At 44.0% G+C, this 12,240-nt stretch overlaps 1 protein-coding gene across 1 annotated transcript in view; it reads right to left on the bottom strand.

Moving 5' to 3' along the window:
* Positions 1-12,240, bottom strand: part of LOC310784413 (netrin receptor UNC5D-like) — a gene marked incomplete at both ends in the record, with an annotated part of 226,600 nt that overhangs the window by 12,536 nt on the left and 201,824 nt on the right. Inside the window, one exon of the mRNA XM_083645416.1 lies at positions 5,442-5,613. Coding sequence (XP_083501542.1) covers positions 5,442-5,613 — 172 coding nt within the window. The remainder of the gene's footprint in view (positions 1-5,441; positions 5,614-12,240) is intronic.

Raw genomic sequence — 12,240 nt, forward strand, 5'->3', positions numbered from 1 at the left:
CAACTGCAACAGTTACATAAAAAGTGTAGACATATGTTAATAATTGTTCCATACTTTCACAGGCTTAATGGTGTGATCCCCAGATATATTATTTATTTATGTATTATTATTATTATTATTATTATTATTATTATTATTATTATTAATAAAATGGCTGCATGCCACCGTTCCCGATCCGGAACAAGGTACCATCATCGAAATCCGAGAAATCCATGGACAACAACCACCCGGAACCCGGATCGATCCGCAGATGGCAGAAGATAGCAAAACGAGAGCTCAGTGGGGACAAACAGCGGAGATGCCAGCTTCTGCTATTCAGCCAGAGAGGAAGGTGAGCTAAAATCTTTGCTATATATATACTAGGATGAAACTGGCGATGACTGACGTCATAACTGACGTCATATATCATACAACTGGCGTCATGCTTGACTGACGACACGGGCTGATCAGATATGAGAATATGGAATATGGAGGTCGTCTACGTGGGTTGAAATTCGGTCTGTGACCACACTAGTTAACTGTTAATTAAGGGCTAGTTAATGTTTACTAAGCATTAACTACCCCTTAATCTAGTGGGTTAAGGGTTATTGTAAACGGTTAACATTATTAATATACAAGTATTGGAAATGAATACATTCATTTTCCATACTTTTTCCAAACTTACAGTACCAGACTAAAAGCATTTTTCTTAGTTTGTTTTGTGTTCATTACATTACGCTTTGCTTTAAATACGCCTCCCTAATTTCTTTGTGGTTTATTAGTAAAACAGTAGAGAGGTTGCAGTAGTAATAATCACATCCACCATTGTTGTTCAAGCTGTGTAAATATATATTCATGCTTATGCCTGGAAATCATTCATGGAAAGAAAGTCTGCAATGAACTCCTGTATAGAATGTATTATGTATCGAGTGTGTAAGTTGTGTGCCGCTGTTGAATAATGATGTCGTCAACATACAGAAGTTTAAATCACAAAGCAAAACATTACACGGTTTGTGACTATTCTCCCGAGAATGTGACACATTATTTCCTACATGAGTTATGGTGTCGGTACATAGCAGGACACAGAATAGTCATTACGAGCAATACAGTGTTTTATTTATGCAACGACATCCGCAGCTGGAATGCAGTTCATTATTTTCAACTGACATGAAGAATATCTTCCATTCCCTTTAGTTTTAAACACAAACAGGATCATTCATTCAACTGTTGGCAGTTTGTCATGAGTAATATTGATTTCAGGCTAAGAATGCATTTATACCAATACTGATACAATGTACAACTTCAATTACTGTATGTCAAGCATATTGTTAATTGCTTAATAAAGGGGAGAAACCTCAAGGCGAGAAAGAAAAGTTATATGGAGATGCTAATTCCCTTCCCTTTACTTTTATTCAATAGAAAGGAAAAAGCAAATATGACAAGAAAGCCAACTGCAAATGGGAGCTTTATCCTCCAAATTGGAGGTAATGACATGCCGAGAGAAACATCTGAAAGTGCCAACTTCAATGTGGGTTTGAATTGAATGAGTCAACTGAACAGGCCCCGCTGCGTTCAAGTCCTCTAGGTGAGCTCCTTGTGACTTCACAAGTTGTAAATGCGACGTGTCGCACTTTCAAGTGCTTTTGTCACATTTGGCAACATGAGGAAGTGCAGGCCGGGAGTCCCTTGTGAACGCTGAGGGCTGACAAAAGACCAAATACCAACAAGCTACAAATAGTTTCTAAGTGTTTTTGTTGTAACCTGCCAGAAGGTTGGGGTGGAGCGTATGAGGACAGTTCAGATACTGTAGCAGTCAAACACAGAGAAATACACTAAGTTGACTTTCAAATACCTTGCTGTGATTATCTAAACCTTCTGGCACTATAAAACCCACTAAAGCAGGATCAAAACAAATCCATGAAATGTATTATGAAAATACTATTTGATGAAGATAAGGAGGTAACAATATTCAAATATTTACTTAGAAACAACAAATTAATATGATACTGTGTCCATCCACATTGCCACATATTTGCTTGTGTTGGACATAAGGTTGTGTTTGTTCTTATATTTTCTGCATGTACAGGTTATTATTGCATACAAACAATACTTTCCCACAGGTTAATACACAGGTGAATACACTGGAATAAGGCCTTGAATTAGATTGCAAGGTTAAGTACTAACAGTCTTTTATGGGCAGAGTGTATCTCAACGGCACCTTGAAATAGGGACATTTTAATGAAAGCTTACACCTGCAGGTATTACGCAACTTCTAAGTCCTCCTTTGGTTACACCTCAGTGATAACTCGTGATTTCCAACCAGGATCCCCGAGCCTTTTTAATATTACAGAGAAATCTCAAAGGGACATGAATCTCATCTTCATTCATATCCCCTCGGCTCTCCTTCCCCGTCTCTTTCGCACACGTCTTGAGAAATTGCCCCCGTAACGGTGAACAGGAGAAACCTTCTACGAGTCAAGGTTAGGTAAGCATGTCGTTGAACTCAAACAGAGGAGGAGAAACAGAGTGATGGGACGCCGGTGACACCTCTCCATCTGATGGTGTCTGAGCAAACAAGGTGTCAGTGGGAGAGCTCTTCAAAGCTGCACTAATCTCTGGCTGAATGAGCTGGAGAGAGTCTACAAGGTGTCTAATCTGTGGCAGCACCTGGTGGCATCTCACAGAGAGATGATCAAGACGGAGAAGACGGAGCAAAGGGGTCAAGAGAGGGAGCCTGCTTGAAGTGCTAATCTAGCAAGATCTGCGTTTCCTTTATTTTGTCTCCATCTTGGTTGCTCAGTGCTCTTTGCTGTAGTGTTTCTGCACTGCTCCTCCCACAGATCAGCTGTCAATCAAACAGTCTGTCCAGTGCTGTGACGTCTTTGTCCTTGATGCAGTTTGAGTTTCTCTTTTCTTTCTCTGTTCAGCATGGTGGCTATCACTGCTCAAGCCAAGTCCAACTAGCCAGTTGCTAAGAAACTGCTATTGGCAAAGTGCCATAGATGTCTGTGTTAATTGTATAGTTTTGTTTTGATGACATGGTGCGTGGCCGCGATCACCGACACAACCCAATAGAGTACCGCAGGGAATGACGACGTATTTTTGTAGGCGTAACCAGAAATCGCCGCCATTTTGGTTCGTCAGGAGAGAAGTCTATGGGGTTTTAGAATGGGGATTTCGCTTCAATGCATCAAATAAGGTCTGTGATTAACACAAGTTTAGGGGAGCACGGATTTGGGTTCAGCAGGATAACCTTCACAAACGTGAATCACTTTTATGCCTTTGGAAGCGTTTTCTAAAAATCGCGTAAAAACAACAACAACACATTTAACGTTCCAAAAGTCATAAAAGTTATTCACGTTTGTGAAGATTATGCTGCTGAACCCATTTTTCGCGCTCCCATAAACTGTTGTTAACCACAGACCTTATTTTATGCATTTAAGTGAAATCCCCATTCTAAAACCCCGTTCACTTTTCCCTTGACGAACCCGGAAGCATACTTCCGGACTGATTCCTGCGGTGCTCTGTGTTCACAGGCTAGTAGGCTTTCAATCCCACCTCTGATTGAAAGCAACAAGTTCACGCCCCTTCTTTGGGCGTTGTCAAAAGGCATTCTGGGAAACGTAGGAAACCAACAACTGAAATAGAAGTACATGAGGCAGGTTAGCAGGTACACCAGTAACGTCTACATCGTAGGGAGTCTTCTTCATGTAATTGAAGATGAAGGTCCATGATGTTGCATCTCTTGCTTGGGGGGTAAGACAGTAATGCATGCTGGGACAGCTACACGGCTTGTATAATCACCACACCAGAGGTCCATCTCCATCGCTTGCAACAACCTTATTTAGGACAAAGACAGGATTCTAGGGCACAGGCAAACCCGGCCGGGCTTCCTCTACATAACGAGCTCCTTTTTAAGCACTGTCAGGCAGCACAACAGCCAGGAGCAAACAAACCTGCACTATTCATTATTCTGACCCGTGCTCGGCTCGCCCACACTTTACATCAGATTTACATTGACATGACGGCCTGCCTGGCAAACCTCTTCATTATTATTATGATCATCTCCGCTCCTGCTGCTGTTCAAAAACACAAGCAAATAAAGCAAAGTGAGGCTTGTTATGCCTTTGTGTTCAGGATGAAGCTCTCTGGACCACGTGGTTGAATGGCTGCAGAGAAAGCATTTCCATGACTCCCCTCCTGATTGCCTCATGTCCACATTCACTGTGCCGTGTCCGTCCTGATCCACTAATCAATACTTCCCTTGTCTAATGGGCCCTTAGACCCCCTGTCGTTTAACCCCCCCCCCCCCCCCCCCACATGACCACCACCACCCTCCCCTCCCACTGACTGACAGCCATGCCTCTTCCTCGCTATTACACACCGTAATTGTTCCCCCACCCCCTCCGTGGTGTTACCTTCAGCTGGCCTTGTGTTACCTTCAGCTGGCCTTATGTCACCTCCTGGACTGCTCACACACAATAGACCCTTCTCACGGGGGCCCCCAGACCGTCCGAGACTCTCCCTCATCCCCACTTTCAAAACCCGACTTAAAACCTATCTGTTCTCCCAAGCTTACAACCTCCCCTACCCCTGACCACCTCCTCCAAACCATCACCCTCCGCCCCCCCATCCTCCCCCTGCCCCTCCCTCCTGTTCTCTTCCTCTCCTCTGCTTCTCCATACAACCTTGCCCTGAACCGCCACTGTTATCTGTACCTGTCCCCTGTATCTGTTGCCTGTTGCCTGTATCTGTTGCCTGTGTCTGCTGCCTGTTGCTTGTTTCTTGTTTTACTGTTAAGCGTCTTTGAGTCTTGAAAAGCGCTATATATAATAAATGCATTATTATTATTATTATTTTGTGTCGAAAAGGCAGAATAAACACAGGTGCAAGCAAAACACTAATGAGGGTTTCAAACTCCCATGATTTGAGCTAGATTGAACTAACAAGGGGCAGTTTTGTGTTTATATGTGTGGTGTGTGTGGAGTTTTGCGAACTCACGATCTCTAGCTCAAGTTAGCTTGCTAGGTCAGCACAACACTTCAAGGGGAGAGGTGACCACGCCCATTTAGGAGACTGGAGGAGTAACATTTCTTACTATTGGCGGAGCCTGGAATGAGGGATCTACCCATATATGGACATACTACTGTACGTCCTATGCCAGTGCCCTATGCAAGTGATGCTACTCAACATCTAGCGCCTAAAGATGAGTCTCTTCCTTCTGCAAACAGAAAAGATGGTTAGGTGGGTTTACCCTCCACTACATCCCTGCTGACATTTACCCCCTAAAAAAAGAATAGAGCCGTTGAAGACAAAGACAAGTGAGCAGAAGAAGTCAACATGCTGTGTTTGGGCCGGGCCAGGACACTGATGGGCTGCTCGGTACTTGACAGGTGTTTGGGCCGGGCCAGGACACTGATGGGCTGCTCGGTACTTGACAGGTGTGGGGCTCAGGCTCTCACCTCCCATTTGCCTTCCTGGCTTTTCCTCTTGAGCTGGATGTTCCAGTTCTCGGCGTCCATCTCGGCGCAGTGAGCTATGGTCATGGCCACTGGGCTGGAGAGGTCCAGGCCCGGTGGACCGTACGTCACCTCTGGGCCTAGCAGGATTTCACAGCCTTCCTCTGTTTGAACGCTAAACACACCGTGACACACACACACACACACACACACACACACACACACACACACACACACACACACACACACACACACACACACACACACACAAAGAGAGAAATGGACACATTGTAAATTATATGATCAAAGAAATTGTAGCCCTGCAGTGAAAAGGTACAGCCCACCCTTTCATGTTGTGATGCATGTGAGAGGAGAGACGTCTTTCTCACATATCTTTCTCTTATTCAAAGTGTCAAGAAATCCATTCATTTTTAGTGTGTGGCAGGACCGTGTGAACGTGTGCGCTGCACCCATGGTTAAAAGAACTGGATAGGGGACGAGCCACGCCCACCCATGCATTCGGACGGAGGCTGCTCACTGGCGCATGAAGCCATCATGGGGGGTTTTTCTTCCTGGTTTTACTTCCTGACCATGCGGCCCAAGGCGAAGTGCGCATGTGTGCCATGACGTATTCCATGACGTCTCCCACCCCTCCCACCCATGGATGTAGATGTAGATTAAGAAAATACACCTGTATACGGCTCTTAGTGGCTTCTGAAGAAAAAATGCCCCATAAACAATTATTTGATCATTAACACGTTCACTGCCAATGACGAGTTGATACGTCAAAAAAAATCCAACGGTTGACTGCCAATGACGAGTTGATACGTCAAAAAAAAAAAAAAAAAAAAATTTGACGGTGGGATGTGCATCTAACCCTTTTACATCTTCTATATAAATATGGGAGCCACCGAACGTGTACAACCCATTCCACCGACCCACTAAGTGGCGACAGTGCTCTCCAGACTAGAAAAAGCCGAGCCAAAACTGCAGGGGAACGCGCGATGAAACCATTCTCATACTGTAAAATGGATTGGCGAAAACGCTTTCGTTTTCGCGCTGGTTGCTGGCGGTGGGGGATTGCAAATTTGCATAATAGATTATGGGTGCAACACACTTTGAAACACGCAGCATAAATAAGACCAGAATGGCAAAAGCTTCATCAAAGCTCTCAACCGAAACCCCAAGAAACGAGCGAGCCCATCCAGACTTGCCCAGCGGCCGCCAGCAGACAGGAGCAGCAGCAGCAGCAGCAGAAACTCGCTTGTGACACGCCCGCTGCAGCCAAGAAGAACACACACGGAGGGAGGAGTTTGAAGGGGAGGGGGGTTTCCTGCTGTTATGGAGGAAATTACTGTTCAAAACTATTGTTTAGATGTCTGACGTCTTACTGATGCCAAAAATGAATGGTTAAAGTGACTGTTCTATCGAATTTCACAAAAAGCTATTTATCTCAGCTTAAATTTTCAGATGCTGAAACCATGCTGTATTCAAGTGCTAATGCCTACATACAGTAACTACTAACTCTACAAACTAACTCTTTTAGACAGAGAAAGCACACATTCTATTAGTTCTTTTGAGATATTTTGTGTTCACAAAATCTTAGCAGAAAAGAATCCTCGGGTCTTGAAAGATGAGCCAGAATCCTCAAAAAAACCCTTTGGCAGAAGCTACCTACAGTAAAAAAAAAACGGCTGGCAGTGAATGTGTTAAAAGAGTCGTTTTATACTTTGAGTGACACCCGGAAAAAATTCCCCTGGGTTTAACAGCTGCCGGGGTTCCCATGCAAGTGGATGGGAATTTTCCTTTCTGGGCTGCATGGCGTCACGTGACATGCAATACAGAGCTTCGCCACCATGTTCAAATGGCTTCACAGCCCATCACTATTCCTGGGGGCTTGGCTGCACCGTGTCATCAGTCGGGACAAATAATGTCTTCATTGTCTGTATAATAGATTATACTGTGCAAGACTGAAAAACAACACTTCTTTGTTTGTTTTGAGGTGCGCTGTTTTAATAAGTCCTGTATTCTTTTTTATTTTTTTTATCTCGCTGCCACGATCTGTAACCTGCAAAAACAAAAACAAACTCTGAAGTCTAATGCATAAACAAGTGAAAACATGTCAAATCAGGACATGGTGAGCGTGTTATTGTGTGTGTGTGTGTGTGTGTGTGTGTGTGTGTGTGTGTGTGTGTGTGTGTGTGGCTTGTCTCCTGCTCGCTTTCAACAGAAGATTGCGGGTGATCTCTCCATGACTTTGCATATTAATCATTTTGTGTTTATGATCTGGGAGCGATTATACTGCCTGTACTTAACATCTCTGTTTGTGCTGCCGCTGCTGCGTGAGACACAAGGAATTAATGAGAAGGGAAGAAATGTGCGAGCGGAGGTGGACGGTCGTGCAAACAAAGCACATGTCTGTAGGAGTTTGACTCCCTGGAAGTGCTGCTGTGGCAAACAAAGCACATGTCTGCAGGAGTTTGACTCCCTGGAAGTGCTGCTGTGGCAAACAAAGCACATGCCTGCAGGAGTTTGACTCCCTGGAAGTGCTGCTGTGTTGAAGTGAAGCTCTGAGCACCTTGACTTCAAGCGGCCTGGCCAGTGGCTTTTGAGCCAGTGCAGATGAACAAACCAGTGTGATTCACCTTTGAATTGGGATGTGCTCATTAAAAAGAGCTTAGAACAAACAAACAGCTCTTGCCAGTGGTTTTAGGAAAAGGACAGGATCAAGGCGTTGTGGAGCGACGCTTCAGCAAAGCTCTCTAAGCTCATATCAGTCATCACAGATCAGAGATCTGAGAGCGCTGATTTGTCAAGATCTCCTCAGAATGACAAGTGATTTATCGTCCTCGCGGGAGCACTTTGCTTTGGCACACCACACACACACACGCACACACACACGCACGCACGCACGCACACACACACACACACACACACACACACACACACACACACACACACAGAGAGAGTGTGTAAACGCACAGGTAGAGAGTTAAGAGCCATCCCTAATGATACGCTGCTGTATTAGTGCAGCAGCTGTTTTTCACCGGCTTAATCCTGTTAATGTATGATTCAACACAATCTGCTGTTAAACAGAGCCTGCATGTTAATGTACGTTTCATATCATCTGCCCCCCCCCATATCTCACCAACCTCCTCTCCCCCTACCAACCCTCCCGTTCCCTCAGATCCACCTCAGCCGGCCTCCTCTCCACCCCCAAGTCCAACCTCCGCAGTTTCGGCGACAGAGCCGAAAATCTCTTAAGTGAGTTAGTCCTCAGGAACCTGAGTCTCTTCATCCATATCACTGATGCCATGTGCATCAACCACAGCTGAAAAGAGGGTGGGGAGAGAGACTTCCATTTCTTCAGAATGAGTTTCTTGGCGACAATCGTCCCCTGCGACGAGTTCCGCCTCCGGGGTGCAGGATTATTTTATAGGCCTTAAGAGTACCAGTCAAATATTTTGGCCCAGAATCCAGACAGTGAAGGGGAAAACCAATAAGCATGAGATAGTGTGCCTTCTGAGACCTGACACCTATCACATAGTGGTGAGACAGAAGGATAAATCCTGTGCAACGTATGCTTGGAATAATGAAGACGGTGAGCGACTTTAAATTGGATCAGCTGTTAATTGAGCAGAGTTGGACCATGTCCCTGTCCCACACCCTGTCTCTAATCCTTGCAGTAGGGGCCCTGATGCGGCCGTCAAACAGACACAAACCTAGAAATAAGATGCTTGGAGTGATGTGGGGTTAACAAAACCTCAAAAAAGGCATGTTCATCTGGGAGAACTTCAAAGTCATGAATCTTGCATTGAACATAATGTCTAAATAATGTGTAAAGATGTGTTTGGGACAACTCAGATTTCCTCTTCAGAAAATCAAAGGATGCAAATTGGCCATCAATGTATAGGTCTCTGATGGAAACAAGCCCCTTCTCACTCTAGGCATAAGACCCATCTCTTCTCCTCTGCCTTCTCTTAAGTCCCCCCCGCCTAGCCCCGTGTGTCTGTGTCATGTTTGTCCATTGTCTGTTGCACCATCGCCTTAGTGTTAGTGTATTATTATTATTATTATTATCATTATTATTAATATTATTGTTATTATGATTAATATTAGCATTATTATTATTCTATCCAATACATTAATTATCTAGGGCTCATGATGGAGTTTGGGAGATTTGTTTTAAGTGAAGTACAGTGCAGACAGAAAGAAAGAAAGAAAGAAAGAAAGAAAGAAAGAAGTAGCCACAGCTAGGCACAGACACTGACAGGCACTAGGGGTTTGTTTCGCTACAAATATAAGCTCTCACGGTGCTGCATTTGGATAAAAGCATCCACCAAATGGCATAATGATGTACTGAACACAGATCGATTGTTTACTCTGAGAGTGAAGTGCAATGATTCAAACGCTCTTAATTGTCTCTGTGAGCAACCTTGCAAATGACACGCCTAACTTTGTTGCCTTTTTTCCCATTTCCGCCCCCAACTCTTAGAAAGTTCTCCGCCTGTCTTTCTCTTGAGAGAAGCTTTATGTAAGAGCCATATTATCTGTAATAATGATAAATGCGCTCTCCTGGTGCTGACACACGCTTCAGACTTGCCCAATTACTGTCTCCACACCCGACCTGATCCACTCATATACTCTGACTGCACAACCGCCGTGCCCTCTTCCCTATTTAGATGAAGCCTCCGGGCTCGCACTCGCTTTTTCTCCATTATGGCAACAGTGGCCCTTAGAGTGGTCCAGAAAGAGAGAGAGAGAGAGAGAGAGAGAGAGAGACAGAGAGAGAGAGACAGAGAGAGAGAGAGAGAGAGAGAGACTCTGAGCCTGATCACACATTTAAAGCGAAGTCTAGGCAGGGAGCAGATGACCTGGGCTTTAAGTAGCCTAAATGTGCCTTGGCTCCAGATTCCGGGGGCAACCTGAAAAGAAGTGCCCAAAGGTCCAGCTCTGTTTTCTCAATTCCACTTGTCATCATGATGAAGGGCTCTATATCAATTCCACTTGTCATCAGGATGAAGGGCTCTATATCAATTCCACTTGTCATCATGATGAAGAGCTCTATATCAATTCCACTTGTCATCAGGATGAAGGGCTCTATATCAATTCCACTTGTCATCAGGATGAAGAGCTCTATATCAATTCCACTTGTCATCAGGATGAAGGGCTCTATATCAATTCCACTTGTCATCATGATGAAGGGCTCTATATCAATTCCACTTGTCATCATGATGAAGGGCTCTATATCAATTCCACTTGTCATCAGGATGAAGGGCTCTATATCAATTCCACTTGTCATCAGGATGAAGGGCTCTATATCAATTCCACTTGTCATCAGGATGAAGGGCTCTATATCAATTCCACTTGTCATCATGATGAAGGCTCTATATCAATTTCACTTGTCATCAGGATGAAGGGCTCTATATCAATTCCACTTGTCATCATGATGAAGGGCTCTATATCAATTCCACTTGTCATCAGGATGAAGGGCTCTATATCAATTCCACTTGTCATCATGATGAAGGCTCTATATCAATTCCACTTGTCATCATGATGAAGGGCTCTATATCAATTCCACTTGTCATCAGGATGAAGAGCTCTATATCAATTCCACTTGTCATCATGATGAAGGGCTCTATATCAATTCCACTTGTCATCAGGATGAAGGGCTCTATATCAATTCCACTTGTCATCAGGATGAAGGGCTCTATATCAATTCCACTTGTCATCAGGATGAAGGGCTCTATATCAATTCCACTTGTCATCAGGATGAAGGGCTCTATATCAATTCCACTTGTCATCAGGATGAAGGGCTCTATATCAATTCCACTTGTCATCAGGATGAAGGGCTCTATATCAATTCCACTTGTCATCATGATGAAGAGCTCTATATCAATTCCACTTGTCATCAGGATGAAGGGCTCTATATCAATTCCACTTGTCATCAGGATGAAGGGCTCTATATCAATTCCACTTGTCATCAGGATGAAGGGCTCTATATCAATTCCACTTGTCATCATGATGAAGGGCTCTATATCAATTCCACTTGTCATCATGATGAAGGGCTCTATATCAATTCCACTTGTCATCAGGATGAAGGGCTCTATATCAATTCCACTTGTCATCAGGATGAAGGGCTCTATATCAATTCCACTTGTCATCAGGATGAAGGGCTCTATATCAATTCCACTTGTCATCAGGATGAAGGGCTCTATATCAATTCCACTTGTCATCAGGATGAAGGGCTCTATATCAATTCCACTTGTCATCATGATGAAGAGCTCTATATCAATTCCACTTGTCATCAGGATGAAGGGCTCTATATCAATTCCACTTGTCATCAGGATGAAGGGCTCTATATCAATTCCACTTGTCATCAGGATGAAGGGCTCTATATCAATTCCACTTGTCATCAGGATGAAGGGCTCTATATCAATTCCACTTGTCATCATGATGAAGGGCTCTATATCAATTCCACTTGTCATCAGGATGAAGGGCTCTATATCAATTCCACTTGTCATCATGATGAAGGGCTCTATATCAATTCCACTTGTCATCAGGATGAAGGCTCTATATCAATTCCACTTGTCATCATGATGAAGGGCTCTATATCAATTCCACTTGTCATCAGGATGAAGGGCTCTATATCAATTCCACTTGTCATCAGGATGAAGGGCTCTATATCAATTCCACTTGTCATCAGGATGAAGGGCTCTATATCAATTCCACTTGTCATCATGATGAAGAGCTCTATATCAATTCCACTTGTCATCAGGATGAAGAGCTCTATATCAATTCC

This window comes from Poromitra crassiceps (assembly GCF_964638095.1).
Source record: "Poromitra crassiceps genome assembly, chromosome: 10".
In the NCBI taxonomy this organism is placed as follows: Eukaryota; Metazoa; Chordata; class Actinopteri; order Beryciformes; family Melamphaidae; genus Poromitra; species Poromitra crassiceps.